At 61.9% G+C, this 17,010-nt stretch overlaps 2 protein-coding genes across 4 annotated transcripts; one reads left to right on the top strand and one right to left on the bottom strand.

Annotated features, from left to right (window-relative positions):
* Positions 1–111: 111 nt before the first annotated feature.
* Positions 112–10,126, bottom strand: SPHK2 (sphingosine kinase 2). 2 transcript variants are annotated; one of them, XM_037888491.2, is made up of 5 exons: positions 8,671–10,126; positions 4,177–4,326; positions 3,708–3,802; positions 2,869–2,984; positions 112–2,488 (listed from the first exon to the last, which is right to left on the bottom strand). In XM_037888491.2, exons 1-5 carry the CDS (start codon positions 9,092–9,094, stop codon positions 1,513–1,515), a joined length of 1,761 nt encoding a protein of 586 aa, XP_037744419.1. In that variant the 5' UTR covers positions 9,095–10,126; the 3' UTR covers positions 112–1,512. The 2 variants fall into 2 exon arrangements, with proteins under 2 accessions (XP_037744419.1, XP_037744418.1); XM_037888490.2 differs by having other exon boundaries at positions 112–2,491; positions 8,671–9,987.
* Positions 10,127–11,421: 1,295 nt separating this feature from the next.
* RPL18 (ribosomal protein L18) lies at positions 11,422–16,352 on the top strand. Of its 2 annotated transcripts, XM_037888493.2 has the most exons (7): positions 11,428–11,592; positions 12,754–12,840; positions 13,156–13,263; positions 13,628–13,726; positions 13,867–13,990; positions 15,670–15,739; positions 16,228–16,352. In XM_037888493.2, the coding sequence occupies exons 1-7, from the start codon at positions 11,590–11,592 to the stop codon at positions 16,301–16,303; spliced, it is 567 nt and encodes a 188-aa protein (XP_037744421.1). In that variant the 5' UTR covers positions 11,428–11,589; the 3' UTR covers positions 16,304–16,352. The 2 variants fall into 2 exon arrangements, with proteins under 2 accessions (XP_043390611.1, XP_037744421.1); XM_043534676.1 differs by having other exon boundaries at positions 11,422–11,592; positions 12,754–13,263.
* Positions 16,353–17,010: the final 658 nt, after the last annotated feature.

The raw sequence follows: 17,010 nt of genomic DNA, 5'->3' as shown, positions 1-17,010 counted from the left end.
GCCCCCTCCTAGCCTGGCCCTGGGCTCCCCCCAGCTCCGCCGGTGCCCCTCACTCCCGACCCACAGCCCCCTGCTGGCCCGGCCCAGTGGCTGAATGAAGGGCACGGCCCAGAGGCCTCATGCTCTTGCTTTATTGCATAGGTCTAAATCACTTCAACACAGGGACGAGACGTGGGAACAGCGAGGGCAGCTGCAGCGCACACGGGATTAACAGAGGGCCTGACACCAGCTGCCCCCCCCCTTAGCAAGGCACCCGGGGGGGAGTCAGAGCTGCCCCCACCACACACACACCACTGCTTTGCTGGACAGCAGGGTAAATGAGTTAATGGAGCTGATAGGGAAAAAGGTCAGATACTGGGGTAGATGGGCCCATGGGCATGGGGCAGATAAACAGAGGGTCAGATACTCAGGTAGATGGGCCCACAAGGCTGATCTGGGACAGGGCAGGGGGGATACCAGGGTAGATGGGCCCAAGGATCTGCTCACTTTCAGCTCATTCTAGTTTCCTGCTCACATCAAAGTTATGTGGGGGGTGGAGGGGGAGAGGAGCTGTTAGAAGGACACACAGGACAGACAGACATTGGGCTCCCCCCCAGCGGCACAGGAGGCCTGGCCGTCCCCATTCACAGAACACAGAGGTTTTAGTGCAAAGAAATCTCCAGGCTGCGTCTTGGCAGGGCCCTGCCGGGCTCCAGTGCGCCTGGCCCACCACTGCCCTCACCCTCTAGACTTCACTCCCCTCCCAGCATCAGGGAAAGAACCCAGGAGTCTTGACTCCCCCCACATCCCAAAGTTTTAACTACTGCTCGGGTAGGGGAGTGGGGTCTAGTGGTCAGCTGGGGGGGGGGGGGAAGGGGCTGGGAGCCACAACTCCTGGGTTCTATCCTGGTTTTGCAGCAACTAGTCTGCAAAGCCACTTCCCCCCACTGCCCTGGCTGTAATGGGAGTTTCTTGCCTGCAGCCCCACCTCCAGCCCCCAGGGGGAGACATGGGGTACTGCACACGCTCAGACACCTGCCAGCCCATCCCACTCCCCCCTGGTGGCTGGAAGCACCAGCCCCATGGCTCTCCCCCACAGGCACTGCCTCCCCCCAGTGGCAGGCGGTGGGAACGCACCCCGGTTCTGACTCCCTAGCGCCCCCTGGCTACGTGATGGGATGGGAGTGAAAAAGGACCATGCTCAGCACCTCCCATCCCCCTTCCTTTCTCTCCTGTGACCCCCACACGGTGGGAAACACCCCTGCCCCTGCCACGGGGGGGGGGGGGGGGGGAAGAGGAGGGGAGGGTTACGCCTCTGCGTTACATTCATTCAGTGGGTGATGCCAGGATCAAAGGAATAAATAGGCAGCTTTAGACAGGAGCCAGGAAGGGGCAACACAGCTTGGCCCCCACTGCACCCTCTGGCCCCAGGAGGGAGAGCAGCAACCCCCGCCAGCCATCTCCTGCTACCTCCTGAAACAAGCCGGCCGGAGAGGAGGCTGGGGCCCCTCTCTCCGTGCCCAGCCGGGGGCATTAGCCGCTGGCAATCTTGAGGCGATTGACGCCGGTGATGAGTCTGGCGAGGCCCTGGTGCACTTGGCCCTGGATGGGGCCATACTCCACCCGCTCGCCGTCCACGGTCAGGATGCCCTTGTGGGTGAGGGGCTCCAGGCGGAAGGCCCGGACGGGCACGTGGACGAGGTGGGGACACTCCTGCTCAAAGTGGCTGCCCTTCTCCATGGCCAGGAAGAGGCGGATCAGGGCGGCGCGGGAGATGCCGGCTTTGATGAAGCAGAGGTGGATGAGCCCGTCGTCGAAGCGGGCAAAGGGGGCGGTGAAGAGGTCAGCCCCCAGGTGGCTCTGGTAAATGGCCAGCACCAGCACAAAGTTGTCCTCCACTGTCATCCAGGAGCCGGGCACCGGCTGCCCCAGCGGCACCAGCAGCTCGTCTGGGGGGCCGCCCACCCGGGCCTCGCCTGCCCCGCTGGCCAGCAGTTCCCCTGGCCCGGGCTCGAAGGAGAAGCTGGGCGGGGGCAGGACGGAGGCGGAGGAGGGGGGCGGGGAGCCGGGCGAGGGGCAGGGCACAGGGGCTGGCTCGACCCCCCGGAAGGCGTGGCGCTCCTCGCACAACCCCATGTCGGACAGGGCGCGATGCAGGGGCAGGCGCTGCAGGGGCAGGCGGCCGTTGGGGGCCACGGTGATGCTGCGGGAGATGGGCCGGTGGGCGGTGGCATCGGTGGCAGGCAGGTAGGAGAGGCGCCCGCGGTAGGTGTGCATGGAGGCCAGGCGCACCAGGGTGCCCAGCGTGAACCGGGCGGCACCCATGTGCCGGTACTTCTCGCTCTCGATGTCCACGTCCGAGACGAAGCCCCAGGCCACGCTGAGGCAGGAGAAGCAGCGGGCCCCCGAGGCCATGGTGATGGCCACCAGGTCCAGTGGGGCCACGGCTGCATGGCACAGCAGCAGGGTGCAGTTCAGCAGCAGCTCCAGGCCCAGCACCTGCTCCAGCCTGCTGGGGGGCAGGGTTGGGGGTGAGCCACCCGGCTAGGGGGTGCAGTCCTCCAGCAAAGCACCCCCACACCGCCCCTTGCTAGGGGAGGGAGCCACTCACCCCCAGCCCCCATGGCGAGAGCAGGTTGGGCAGGAAGTGCAGGATAGGAGTCTCCCCCCCACTCTCCACAACCCGCATCTGCTCCCCATGCACCCCCCCATCCCACCCACATACACACACCCCGGCCCCCACTCCCTTTCCTGACCTGGGTATAGAACCCAGGAGTCCTGGCTCTCACCCCCCGACCACTAGACCCCCCCCTCCCAACCCAGAGCCAGGGAGAGAACCCAGGCATCCTGGCTCCCAGTCCCCGTCCCCCCAGCTAGCACTGCCCGTACCCTGCGTTACAGTTGATGGCTCCGGCTAAGGCGTTCCCCGAACCACTCGGTAAAATCCCAACCGGCATCTTGATCGCCTCCTCCCAGTCATGGCGCTCCATCAGCCCGTTGAGAACCTGCCCGGCACAGAGGTGAACTGCTGTGGAGACTAGTGGTGAGAGCAGGGCAGGCTGGGAGCCAGGACTCCTGAGTTCTCCCCCTGGCTCTGGGAGGGGAGCAGGGTCTAGTACAGAGGTGGGCAAACTACGGACTGCGGGCAACATCTGGCCCGTGGGACCGTCCTGCCCAGCCCCTGAGCTCCTGGCCCGGGAGGTTCGCCCCCAGCCCCTCCGCTGCTGTGCCCCCTCCCGTGCGGGCAGCGCTCTGGACGGCTGGGCTGCGCGCTCATGCAGGGTAGTGCATTTGGCTCCAGCCGGGAGGCGCAGCTCTCAGACATGCTGCTCTGACCGGCATGGTAAGGGGGCCAGGGCTGGGGATCTGGATAAGGAGCAGGGGGTCCTGCGGGACAGTCAGGGGATGGGGAGCAAGGGGGGGTTGGATAGGGGGTGGAGGTCCCAGGAGGGGGCGGTCAGGGGGCAGGAATGGGAGGAGGCGGATAGGGGGTGGGGGCCAGGCCATTTCTGGAGGCACGGCCTTCCCTACCCGGCCCTCCATACAGTTTCGCACCCCAATGTGGCCCTCAGGCCAAAAAGTTTGCCCACCCCGGTCTAATAGTTAGAGCAGGGTCCTGGGAGCCAGGACTCCTGGGTTTTCTCCTTGGCTCTGGGAGGGGAGTGGGGTCAGATCTGCGGGAGGGGAGGGTGCCAGGAATGTTGGGGGGGGGGGGGGTGTTGTGTTACCTCATATAGGAGCCCATCCCCCGAGATGGCGACGATCCCATCCCATTCTGCCAGGTTGATGCCCTTCACCAGCTCCCGGGCGTGGTTAGGCCTCTCTGGGAGCAGGGGAGAGACGGGGCACCAGACATGCAGCCCTCCCCCGCCAACCCGTCTCCCTGCCCCTTCCCCCTCCCCCCAGGCCCTTCGCTCTCCTCCCTCCCCCCCATCCCATTGCCCTGCCCCCCCAGGCCCTTCCCCTCCCCCACCCCCATACCATCTCCCTTCCCCCATACCGTCTCCCCTCCCCCCCCCAGCCCTTCCCCTCCCCCCTCCAACTCATCTCCCCTACCCCCCAGGCCACAGGCCCTTCCCCTCCCCCCACCCCAACTCGTCTCCCCTGCCCCCCAGACCGCAGGCCCTTCCCCAACTCGTTGCCCCTGCCCCCCCAGGCTGCAGGCCCTTCTCTCTCCTGCCCCTGGTCTCCCCTCACCTGTCTGGATCAAGTTAAAGCTGATGTCCGCCTCCGTGATCATGGGCAGCACGTGGGTCTGGCACCACTGGAGGGCCAGGCCCCTGCCCCCGAATGGGTTCAGCAGCAGGAGCAGCCGGCGCGGGCGCGGCAGGAGGCTGGGAGCGATCTCTGAAAGGAGAGAGCGGGGACAGCAGGTCAGGGGAACCCTGCCTGGCACTGCCATGCGACTGCCTCTGGGGTGGGGCGCGGGAGCTGGGTATGTCTTATGGACTCCCAGGTCGTGCCCACTCTTGGCCCCATGCAGTCCCTGGGGGGAACCCCCTTCAGTGCGACAGCCCTTCTCAGGGGTCCACTCTCTCGGGGGTTAGGCCCCTCCACCTCCTGGAACCGCACCTCTCCGAGCCTTAGCACGCCTGTCTGACCCCCGGGGCCTCCACTCCCAGAGGGAATAATGCCCCCCGTTCCCTAGCCCGGAGCAACTCTCAGCCAGAGTAACAAGAGGGTTTATTGAGCTTCTGAACCCAGCATAGGAAACTCTCATAGGGGGAGTCCTCACCCGGCGCTGAGATGCGGCTGCCTCTGGGGTGGGGCGCGGGGGCTGGGATTACAGGGCTGGTAATGGAATGCTGAACTGCTGAGCCACCAGATGCCCACGGGCATCACACACCTCGCCGGAACTAACCTCCCCCCCGGCAGCACGTTAAAGGCTGACAGAAGATCCAGCCGGGCGAGGGAAGCCCTGTACTCCGTCCAGATCTGATACGGACGCCTGCCGTGCTAGCAGCCCCGCCGCTTCCTGCACACAGGGTACACGCGCCGGGCTGCCAAGAGCGAGCCAGAGGGGGGACATGGAAACAAAGTAATAAATGCTGCAGCCAGGAAGCGTTTAAAAAAAAAAAAAAAACCACACATACACACAGAGGCCACAGGCTCCAACCACCCGGTCTCGCCTCAAAGCCCCTGAATCTCTCAGCTTCGCTAGCCCACCCATTGGCAAAGCTCCCCAAGGAGAGGGGCAATCTGCAGGGCGCTCCTTCCGTTCCGAGCCAATCAGTACATGCTTTGACTTCCCTGAAGCCTCTTGCTAGGCTGACGAGACAAGGGTGCTGCTGATTTTTGGTTCCTACTTTATGCCGTGGAGAACCGGGCCTTATGGAACAGCAGGGGTCCAGCAGAGAGCTCAGGGAGCAGGGGGAAAGGCTGCCGGCTTCAGAAGAGCTCTGCATGCATAGGCTGGCAGCATGAAAACACCAGAGCCAGACTGGGCGTTGGGTGCATGGCAGTTACAATTAAAGCCAGACTTAACTTTGTTCAAACAGCAAACCCCAGCGATGGGGAGGGTAGCTGGCCAAACCTGAAAAACCAGAAACCAGCTTAGCAGCTGTTTGGACATGGCAGGACAAATCGTTGCCATGAAACCTTGGAGGCAAGGAGAGAAATCTTCCAGGCAAAAAGGTCAAACTCCAAACGCCAAAGCCTGACAGCCTAAACGCACAAGTTGCGGAAAATTCATATCCCAAGAGACGACACACTTCCAGCCCAAGGCACATGCTTTAATAAATGCATAAAATATGGACATTTTGCAGCAGTTTGCCGCACCCACGTGGTCTGAGCGGGGACTCGTATTATAGACGGTCCAGATGAGACATCGTTCTGGGATTGATCACGTGTGATGCCAAAGAGCCTGCCTGGAGAGCAAAACTGAACATTCGTGGCAAGACTTACAATCGCCTTTGACCCCAACCAGAGCCTAAGTCACCTCACGCAGCCATGACTTGCCCTGGAGGGCAGCCCGGGCCGGCTCATCGCAGAACCGACTTACGGAGACGACAGCTTTGCGTTCAGAGCGCACGGGATCAAAGACCAACGACCTTCTCGGTCGCAGCCAAAACAGGAAGAACTTGGAGGATTTGATATTAGATGTTGGAAAGGAGATCCAGTAGAAAACAACAGGCCACAATTCACCGCAGCGGGATTTCAGTCATTTTGATCACATCACCAGTAGCCCACCTTACTTGCAAGCAAATGGAGAGGCTGAGGAAATCAGAGAGCCAAGAAAAATCCCACAGCAGGGAAGACCCATCCTTCGCTCTTCTGAGTTACAGATCAACACCGATAGTGGCTCCCGGCCACAGTCCTGCACAGCTCCGGATGGCACGACAACTCAGAGCTCCGGATCCGGCTCTGGAAAAGAATCTATGAAGGGAGTCGCCAAGTCGGACACAAAGGCTCAAAGAACCTATGGACACTTCTAGGCCAGAAGTCACTCAGTCAGAGAGCCGCCAAGTCTAGAACCGGGCAATCACATTCACAACGGAGAAAAAGGATGGCGAACTCCAGCTGTCGAGCGCCCCGACCACACGCGATCAACATGTCTCCAGTGCGTTCATCGGGAGGAACGAGCCACAGAGCAAACCCCCACAGGTGGTGGACACAAAGTGAGGCACCAACCGCTGAAGGACGCCAGGCCGACCACAGCCAGGCGGTGCGGCAAACGGCCAGCCAGGCAGCCGAGCTGCAACACGGTCGGGTCATGTAATGAGAAACCCAGGACGATTCAGAGACACTTAGACTGATCCGCCCTGAGCTTCCGAGCCAGCGTGACAGTGGCAGGAGGGTGGAATGTGGCAGCTCATTATACAGGGACCCATTGCGCAGCACTGGGATGCGACCCCTCTGGGGTGGGACACAGGGGCTGGTTATACATGGACCCCTCGCCTGGCACAGAGATGCAGCCCCTCTGGCATGGGGCACAGGAAGAGTGCCCTCTACTGAGCCCTCGACCCCACTCCAGGCTGCATAGCTGGGGCCAGCACAGACTACCAAGGGAGAGTGCCCAGCCCTATTCCATGCAGCCAGGGCACCCCTTCCCTTACCACAGGGCCCGGCAGGGTGAGGGAAGTAGATAATGAAGCCCAGAGGATGTGCAGGGAGGAAAGATTAACCCAGAACCACCACCACACATACTGCAGAAGGAATGCTGGAGCATGCAAACACTCATCTATTTCCTAGCATCTGCCAACTGGGGGCTGGGAGCCAGGACTCCTGGGTTCTCTCCCTGGCTCTGGGAGGGGAGTGTGATCTAGTGGTTGGAAGCAGGTGGATGCTTCTCACTCCAAGTCAAAAGTTCCCCGGACAGAGACGGCTGCACTTTACACCCAGGGCTGATAGTGGGGCAGGTTCTGCAAGGTCCCTGGCCCAGAGAGGCAGCGCTGATATCCCCACATACACCCAATGCCCGCATGCCCCACAACCAACCAGCCCCACTCACACACCTCCCCCCTCCGCTGCACCCATGCACACCCCAGGCACACCCATGCCCCAGCCCCCCCACTCCGTCCCTAGGCACCCCCTGGAGCCAACCGCCATGCCAGCAAGCCCCCATCCATGGCATCTGCTCCCCCCAGCCCAGATCTGCCTTCAGGCCTCCCCAATCCCTCAGCAGGTGCAGAGAGGTGGGGAGCCACTGCCCAAGGCAACCCTGAGCCCCCGCAGGAGGGATCCTGACCCCCGGGGTTCGGGAGGCTTCTTGAGGGCCCCTGATGTGGTAGGGGTTTGACCAAAGGGGGGTGGGGAAGAGATTGGGGCCCCAAGGGGAGCCTGTAGGGGGCGGAGAACAAAGAATCCGACAGCTCCACCTTCAAGACAATCCATTGACCTTTGGCCAGGCTGCCGGAGACAAATAAGCCCAGCCTGGCCCTGCCCCTGGATCCTGGCCCAGGACAAGGAAAGGACGGGGCCGCGCCCAGCCTTAGATCCCTGAACCTAGGCATCACAATCCGGGCCCCAAGCACTGGGTCCCCAGCCCCACCTGCGGGCACACACAATCCAGATAGCCTGTCTCCCAGCTGCCCCATACTCTAGGGGCTGGACCCTTCTCCCAGGGCCGGGGAGAGAACCCAGGCATCCTGCTGCCCAGCTCCCCGCCTCTCCCCGCTCTAACCACCAGACCCTCCCTTCCCTCCCAGGGCCAGGGAGAGAACCCAGACGTCTGGGCCCCCATCCTGGTGCCTGTAACACCCCCCCCCCCCCCACGGGCTGTTCCGCAGGCAAAGCCAGAAGGGGCTGGCAGGGCAGGGGGCCCCTCTTCACTGGGTCTGGTTTCAGGGATCTCCAGCAGCTGAGATTACGGAGCCATCGCTTACTGCAGCCTCCTGTCCCGGGCACACATTCAGGGCCGGGGCAGTGAAATATCTAAGGGGGGGCTGACGTCCCATCTCTGGGTCTCCGCAACAGCATCTGTTTTGTTATTGTTACGGCGGGTCAAACTGGAGAGAACTTAGTCTCAGGTTCCGGGACGCCTGGGTTCTCTCCCCAGCTCTGGGAGGGGAGTGGGGTGTAGTGGTTAGAGCAGGGGGGCTGGGAGCCAGGACTCCTGGGTTCTATTTCTAGCTCTGGGAGTGCGGTCTAGTGGGTTAGGGCAACAGGGGTGGGGACTGGGAGCCAGGACGCCTGGGTTCTCACCCCAGCTCTGGGAGAGAAGCAGGGCAGACAGCATAGGGGCAGCCTTACCTGTTTCGCTGGAGACAGGGATGCCCAGCACCAGGCACTTGATGGCAGCCGCCCACTTCTCTGCCACCGCTTGGTTCTTCTCGTAGTCGTCAGCCCCATCCACCTGGAAGGTCCGTGCCGCCCTCTGCCGCCCGCGCCCCAACCCCACTGCCACCTTCCTCTTCTTCAGCGGGTAGGCATAGACCGAGAAGTATGCCGCCCGGTCGGTCGGTGCCCGACTGCGCAGCGTGTGGCAGCCCACCACCTCGGCCAGGGGCACCACGGTGCGCTGGTCCGTCTCTGGCTTGGGCACCAGCCGCTGGATGTGCAGCGCCATCTGGGTCAGGCTGAGGGCGTAGCGGGAGCCCTTGGAGGGGTAAGCCCCAAACTCCCCGTGCAGCAGCGTCTCCGCGCCCTCGCCATACGGGCCCAGGGTGAGGTTCATCTTCCCGGCGGTGTCGTGGCCCACCCGGCCTAACCTGCACCTCAGGTGGGTCCTTCCAGCACCATCAACTCTCCCCTAGGTCCCTACCCCACCCCGTCCCGCCCAAACCCAGACCAAACAGCCACTACGATATGGGTGGGGTGGATTGGCACCAGGCCAGGGAACAACTAACCCACCAGGAGAAATTTCCAGACCCAAACCCCAGTCCGTTCTGCTGCCTCTGGCCCACCTGGACTCCAGCGGGATCTTCACGCCCTGTGACGCCCCATCCCCGAGGGGAGCACCCCGGGGCAGGAATCTTGGGGAATCTCAAGCAGCCAAGGAATGAGAGCCAGCCTGACTAAGCAGCTCAGCAGGGGGAAGGGCCCGCAGGGATCCAGAAGCCGGCTTTAGCCTTTCGCCTCCCCAGGGGCCAAGCGGGGAGGGGGGAGCTGAGTTGGGTCCAGCCCTCTCCCCCCTCCCCGATGTCTGCGTTCACCTGGGGGTGGGGGGCCCGGCTAGGCAGGAGGAAGCTAGGAGTCACCGGGATTTTCAAAGACACTTCAAAAGTTTCTTGCCACCCCCGCCAGGAATGGGGCCTGGGGAAATGGGGGGGTTGGAACCGATCCAGACCCTGCTCGGACCCCCCCGCAAGCTAGGGACGCAGGCAGGGAGCAGCCTGGCCCCGCACCATAGGGCAGGGGGACTGGGAAATGGGCCCCCCGGCAAGGCTGCCACCTGCCACCATCCCCCTGCCCCCGTCAGCAGGTGCTTCCCCTCGCCCTCCTTCCCTCTGTGCGCCCGGACCCTGCTTCCCTCCCTCTCTCCAGGAAGTGCTTCCAGCAGGCGCTAGCCGGCCCCATAAATGGAGGGAGGGGCTGGATCCAGCCAATCACAGAACTGTCCCCTTCCCGTCCCACCAATCAGGGCGTTCGACCCCCACCCCCCACCCCCGGGCCAGGCGGCGGCCACCTTTGTGGTGGGCAGCAACAGCCCCGCAGGTTTCGCCTTCCCTCCGAAAGCTCTTGTGACGGCCATCTTCGTTGTGGGCGGAAAGAACTCGCTCCACCCTCCTCCCTGCGATTCAATGGGATGTGACGGCCATTTTGAGTGTGGGCAAGGAAGAGAGCGTCCCTCTCTGTGTGAACGGACGGAGTGGGGCTGCCATCTTTGTTCTGGGAACTAGGCCCTGCCTTTATTCGCAGCCCTCCCATAGAAATCAGACGGGCATGACGGCCATCTTGAATGTGGGCAAAGGAAATTGCTTCACCCTTCATAACAGCTAACGCATAAGGCGGCCATATTTAGTAGGGGAAATGCAGAGCGGGGCTCCCATTGTGCTAGGCGCTGTACATTATTTATTAGGGGTATTATGGTAACACCTAGGACCCTCTTGCGCGAGGCACAGTACATTATTATTTCTACCAGGTGTTAATAGAGTGCCGCCCAAGAGCTCACAATCTAAGCACCCACAGCGGTTTAAGTTTATTATAAGTAACAAATTAATAATAATTCTATTCTTATTGATTATTTGCATTTGCTAATACTTAAATGCTTCAGTCAGACTCTATTTATTATTTTTAATAATGAGACACACACTCTTCTTCTAGGTTTCAGAGTAGCAGCTGTGTTAGTCTGTATTCTTCCCGTATTGGTAGATAGATTTTTTGTCCCACCTGTGTGGTAACCAATTCCTCCCCTCCTCCTACCCCCCCAGATTCAAATGTACAAGTAACTGCGTATTAATGGCAACTAGAGAGACTTGAAAATGAACAGACGGAAGAAGGTTTCCATTGGAAAATGCTGATCTGGTAACATCAAAACGCAGGCACGTGTCAATGTCTTCAGCAGCAAGCGTTTCCTTTCAATATGGGCCAAAGATTTCCTTTCGGCCGCTTCCTTTGGACTTTGATGCTCTCCGTGATAAGGCAACACAATAGAAAGGTTTAAAGGTGTCCATGAGGCCGAAAGGAAGCAACTTGGGAGGACGAATTATTTCGCCCAAACAGGTGAGATTTCCACTTGAGGGAGGAAACGAAATTGCAACACATCAGAATTCCCCGTGTATCTGAGACGCAGTCACTCTGGTCTAGCCTAGTGTCCAAACTAGTCTAGTCCGGCTAGTCTAGTCTGTCCAGTCACCAAATTCGGATCCGTTCTGCTCTATTCCAGTCCAGTGACCATGTTATATTGTGCTCCAGTTAACTCCAGTAGCCAATTCTGTTCTGCTCCAGTCTCCCCTGCCTAGTCTAGCCCCCATCTCTGTGAGAACTCCTCCTCCTCCCTCACCCCACCCGACCCGACCCGCGGGCTGGGCTCCATAAACTCTATCAGCTGCTCTCTCATAGCTCGGAGTCCTCCAGCACCATCGAGCCCGCCGGCTGGAGCGTCGCACGTCTGGCCGCAGCGAGGCTCTGCCTGCCGCCGCGCTGCCATAGAGTGGAGCGCCCGCTCCCATCAGCCCCCGCGCGGCCCCGCCTCCTTCCTTCCCGGGCCGAGCCGCCGCTGACGCCGTCATGGTAAGACCGGGGGGCGCGGGGGAATCCGCTGCCATCCGCCGGGAGGGGGGCGCCGAGCCCGGGCCTGGGGCTGCGGGGGGCCGAGGCGGGGCCCCAGGGGGGCCGGATCGCCCTGAATGGACGGGGGGGGGGCCTCCGTCGGCGGGGCCTCCCTGCGCACATGCCGGGGGGCAGAGAGCTGGGGGGGCTCCTGGCCGGGGGCAGCTGGGGGGGGGCATGTGAGATGGGGGGGTACCCTGTGCGGGGAGGGAGACGGGGGGCACTCATTGCGGGGAGGGGGAGGGGTAGCTCAGTGGTTTGAGCATTAGCCTGCTAAACCCAGGGTTGTGAGTTCAATCCTTGAGGGGGCTATTTAGGGATCTGGGGAAAAAATTGGGGCTTGGTCCTGCTCTGAGCAGGGGGTTGGACTAGACACCTCCCGAGGTCCCTTCCAAGCCTGATATTCTGTTCTATGATTGGGGGGTGGAGGAGGGTATGTGGGGCACCCAGCACGGGTGGGGGGCTCCCAGTGGGGGGGGGTGGAGGAGGGTATGCGGGGCACCTAGCAGGGGTGGGGGCTACCCTGTGCAGAGGCTGGGAAGGGAGGCACCCTGTAAGGGGAGGTGAGGGACATGGGGCACCAAGTGGGGGTTGGGGGACCTGTGGAGCAGAAAGCATGGGGGTTACTGGGTGTGGGGGGGAGCCCCCAGCCCGGGGGGCACCCAGTGTGGGAGCAGGGCACCCAGTGGGGAAGGATACAGAGGGCACCCAGGGATCGAGGGCAGGGGTGACATGTAATGGTGAGGGCACGCTGGTGTCAGGGCCACCCCGTGTGGGGGGTACTGTGGGGTATGTGGTCTGAGAAGGGGGTGGCACAGGTGGGTGGGCTGTTTGAGGATAACCCCGTAAGGGGCAGGGTGAGGAGGGGAGGACCTGGGGATTGGGGGGGCATGAGGAGCTTGGGGAGATAGGCCATGGGAGGGCTGCTGTGCGCACCCTGGGTGCGGGGGGTTCTAATTTGCCTGGGAGCAGTAGCCGTTGGGGTAGCGGCAGCAGGCGATGGGGTGACTTACGGGGTACTGGGTGTGTGGGAGAGTCGGGGCACGCCTCAGACCCATAGCTTGGGGCGTCCGGCGGGGAGGACACCGAGGCGGGGGCCCTGACAGCGTCTGACCCCCGCAGGGTGTCGATATCCGACACAACAAGGACCGCAAGGTTCGCCGCACGGAGCCCAAGAGTCAGGATATCTACCTGCGCCTGCTGGTCAAGGTAACGCCCCCCTGGGGGTCTGCAGGGGGCCAGGACGCCTGGGTTCTCTCCACAGCTCAGGGAGGGGAGTGGGGGCTAGTGGGGGGAGGAGCTGGGAGCGAGGACTCCTGGGTTCTATCCCCAGTTCTGCAGGGGAGGGGGCTGGGAATGAGGACTCCTGGGAGGCAGGACACCTGGGTTCTAGGACTGGCTCTGCTGCTGTCTAATGTGACCTGTGTAAGCACAGCCAGGAGAGCCTGTCACTGCCTCAGTTTCCCCATGGTGCCCACGGGGGGGGGGCGGCAAGGGCTCCCCCTGATGGCTGTGTCCCCCCAGCTGTACCGCTTCCTGGCGCGCCGCACCAGCTCCCGCTTCAACAAGGTCGTCCTGAAACGCCTCTTCATGAGCCGCACCAACCGCCCGCCGCTCGCCCTCTCCCGCATGGTAAGTGGGGACGGGGGGACCCACGGCCCCCTGCTCGCCCAGCCCTACTTGTGCCCCTCAACCCTACCCACAGCCCCCGCTAGACCAGCCCTACCTGTGCCCCACGGCCACCTGCTCGCCCAGCCCTGGGCTCTCCCCGTGCCCCTCATCCCAGCCCTGGGGCCACACCCCAGCTCTGCCCGACCCGCAGTGCCCCTGTGCTGTTCCATTTGACTTGACATCTGGACTCCTGGGTTCTCCTCCTGCCTGCGTCCCTGTACCCTGGAGATACTGACAGCATGTCCTGGGAGGGCCATGTCCCAGGGGTGCTGCGCTGCCCAGAGTCGGGGGGTCTCACTGATCCTCTGTCCCCTTCCTCCCCCAGATCCGCAAGATGAAGCTCCCAGGGCGGGATAACAAGACGGCCGTGGTGGTGGGAACCATCACCGACGACATCCGCATCCACAACATCCCTAAGCTGAAGGTGAAGCCGGGTGCTGCGGGGTCCCCACCCCAACGGGTTGGGAGCCAGGACTCCTGGGTTCTCTCCTGGCTCTGGAGGGGAATGGGGGCTAGTGGGGGGGGGCAGCACCGGGGCTGTCACTGACCCATCTCTCCTGGCAGGTCTGTGCCCTGCGGGTGACCCAAGGAGCCCGCAGTCGCATCCTGAAGGCGGGGGGTCAGATCATGACCTTTGACCAGCTGGCCATGGCAGCCCCCAAGGGCCAGGGCACTGTGCTGCTCTCAGGTGAGTCCTCCCATGCCCTCTGCTGGGCCGGGCACTGGCCCTGCCCCACACAACCTGCAACAGGCAGCTGGGGCCAGCTGGGCTGCAGGGATGGGGCTCAGCAGGGGGCGCTGTCCCCAGGCAGCCAGTTTGAACAAGAGGGGGCATTGGGGCCAGTGCTGTTAGTGCTGTTGAAATTGACCTGCCCCACCCCAGGGGGGCTGTGTCCCAGCACTGGGCGAGGGGTCCCTGTATACCCAGCACGCGTGTCCCACCCCAGAGGGGCCACGTCCCAGCACTGGGGGAGAGGTCCCTCTATGACCAGCACCCACGCCCCACCCCAGCCAAAGGGCTCTACACAGAATTATAGAACTGGAAGGGACCTCGAGAGGGCGTCTAGTCCAGTCTCCTACATGCATGGCAGGACTAAGGATTAGCTAGACCATCCCTGACAGGGGTTTGTCCGACCTGCTCTTAAAAATCCCCAGTGATAGAGATTCCACAACCTCCTTGGGCAACTTATTCCGGTGCTTAACCACTGACAGGAAGTTTTCCCTACTGTCCAACCTAAACCGCCCCTGCTTCAATTTAAGCCCATTGCTTCTGGTCCTGTCCTCCGAGGTTAACGAGACAATTTCTCTCCCTCTTCCTTGTAACCACCTTTTATGAACTTGAAAACTGTTATCACGTCCCCTCTGTCTTCTCTTCTCCAGACTAAACCCAATTTCTTCAATCTTCCCTCGCAGCTCATGTTTTCTAGACCTTTATTTTTGTTGCTCTTCTCCGGACTTTCTCCAGTTTCTCCACATCTTGCCTGGAATGTGGTGCCCAGAACTGGACACCATGCTCCAGCTGAGACCTAATCAGCGCGGAGCAGAGCGGAAGAATCACTTTTCGTGTCTTGCTCACAACACTCCTGCTAATACAGCCCAGAAAGACGTTCGCTGTTTTTGCAACAGCGTTCGTGTTGACTCATATTTAGCTTGTGATCCACTCTGACTCCCAGATCCCTTTCCGCGGTACTCCTTCCGAGGCCGTCCTTTCCCATTCTGTATGCGTGCCACTGATTGGTCCTTCCTAAGTGGAGCGCTTTGCATTTGTCGTGATTGAATTTCATCCTGTTTACTTCAGACCATTTCTCCCGTTTGTCCAGATCATTTTGAATTTTAATCCTATCCTCCAAAGCAGCTTGGTATTGTCCACAAACTTTAGAAGTTTCCGCTCTAGGCTATTATCTAAATTCTTGATGAAGATAACTGAACAGAACCGGACCCAGAACTGATCCCTGCAGGACCCCACTCGTTAGGCCCTTCCAGCCTGACTGAACCACTGATAACTACTCCCTGGGGAGGGTTTTCCAACCAGTTAGGCCCCCACCTCACAGTAGCTCCATCTAGGTTGGATTTCCCTAGTTTGTTGATGAGAAGGTCTGCGAGACAGTATCAAAAGCCTCACTAAAGTCGAGGTATACCCTGCCCAGCCTCAGGCACAGCTGTGTGGGGGATCCTGGCGCAGAACAGGGCCCTGACCACCTGGCACGTGGAGTTGCTGGCCCTGGAGCTCTGCAAAGGGCCCATGCTGCCCCTGTGGGCTGGTGCCTGGAGAAGCCCTCCCTGCACTGTCTCTGAGCCGGGGTGGGGGGGGGTGTCTGCACCCCTATGCGAGGTTGTCACTGTTGATGTAACACTGTCTCCCCCCAGGGCCCAGGAAGGGACGCGAGGTGTACCGGCACTTTGGCAAGGCCCCCGGCACCCCCCACAGTCACACCAAGTGAGTGCAAACCCCCTCCCACTCCACTGAGCCCCTGCCCTGGGGGTGCCTGGCCCAGCTAGGCTGAGCATGAGCCCTGGGTGGGGAGAAGTTCAGGTAATAGAGGGATATCCCCAGAGTGGATCATGTTCCTGTGTCTTGTGGGGGTCAGGCCTCCTGGGTTCTCTCCCTGGCTATGTGGGTGGGGGTCTGGTGGTTGGGGGCCAGGACTCCCAGAAACACTAGAGCCCTGTGACCAGCCCCACCTAATGTGTTGGGTCGTGTCTCAAAACAACCTGCCCCTGGAGCCGTCACCGGCCGTGTGCCCAGCTCCTGCGGGCACCTCGCTGTGGGGTGCTCCCTGGGCCTTCCGCCCCTGGAGAGCAGGTGGGGGTCAGCCTGTGAACTGGGCCTGAGCAGAGGGGGGGAATCCCTGGCATGGGAGGAAGCTGGGTTGGGGGAGCAGCACCTGTGGGCATCCCGCTAACCCCTCTCTCCCCTCCCCGCAGGCCCTACGTGCGCTCCAAGGGGCGGAAGTTCGAGCGGGCCCGAGGCCGCCGCGCCAGCCGGGGCTACAAGAACTAACTGCGCCGGCCTGCAGCTGCCTGTGTCCAATAAAGGGGTCAGAACCATGGGCTGGCGTCTGCTCTGTTCGCTTCCGGGGCGGTGCCCTTCCCCCCGACTACCCAGAGGGGCCCCCGAATACTCAGTCCCCACGCCCTACCCCACAGGGGCTGCATCTCAGCACCAGGCGAGGGGTCCCTGGGTATGTAGCCCCTGAGCCGCCCCAGGTTGTAATGGGGTCTGTATTAGCTCCTGTCCCTCTCCCACAGACAGCAGCTGTGATGGGGGCAGGGGTAGGTTTTGGGGGCACCTGCCCTTCCAGTGGGGCTCAGGCTCCCTCCAAGGGCTGCCCCCTGACCTGGCTCCTCCTTGGGGCTGTGTAGAGTGGGCCCCATTATCCACATGGAGCAGTAGTGTGCCCCCCCCCCCCCCCCCCGCTGAATAGGGTCTCCCTGAGTCAGTGGGGCAGAGGGGAGCCCAGCAGTTGGGTCACTTATGCTGGGAGTGGCCAGTGCCCTGCCCCTTCAGCCAACCTCCCATCCCAGGGAAGAGCTGGGGACAGGTCATGGAAAGCCTGCCCCACCCCTGCTCTCATCCCCTAGAGCCCACTCCCAGGAGTCCCGTCCCTCCCCGCTAAACCAACAATCCCAGAGTGAGGGGCCCAGGGCTTTCTCCACTGCAGCCTGTGGCTGTGGGGCAGGGCTATGCCCACTGGGAGAGGGGGAGGG

The sequence above is a fragment of the Chelonia mydas genome, chromosome 23 (genome assembly GCF_015237465.2).
Source record: "Chelonia mydas isolate rCheMyd1 chromosome 23, rCheMyd1.pri.v2, whole genome shotgun sequence".
Classification (NCBI taxonomy): Eukaryota; Metazoa; Chordata; order Testudines; family Cheloniidae; genus Chelonia; species Chelonia mydas.
The sequence above is the reverse complement of the archived record's forward strand: the minus strand, read 5'-3'. Positions and strand labels throughout refer to the sequence as shown.

Excerpts from the sequence above, each read along its gene's own strand:
- SPHK2 (XM_037888490.2), bottom strand. The coding sequence starts at position 9,094 with ATGAACCTCACCCTGGGCCCGTATGGCGAGGGCGCGGAGACGCTGCTG. Across the intron at positions 4,327-8,670 it reads CCCTGTCTCCAGCGAAACAG|AGATCGCTCCCAGCCTCCTG; the intron begins GTAAGGCTGCCC and ends CTCTCCTTTCAG. Across the intron at positions 2,985-3,707 it reads GGGATGGGCTCCTATATGAG|GTTCTCAACGGGCTGATGGA; the intron begins GTAACACAACAC and ends TGTGCCGGGCAG.
- RPL18 (XM_043534676.1), top strand. Across the intron at positions 13,991-15,669 it reads GGGCACTGTGCTGCTCTCAG|GGCCCAGGAAGGGACGCGAG; the intron begins GTGAGTCCTCCC and ends GTCTCCCCCCAG. Across the intron at positions 15,740-16,227 it reads ACCCCCCACAGTCACACCAA|GCCCTACGTGCGCTCCAAGG; the intron begins GTGAGTGCAAAC and ends CCCTCCCCGCAG.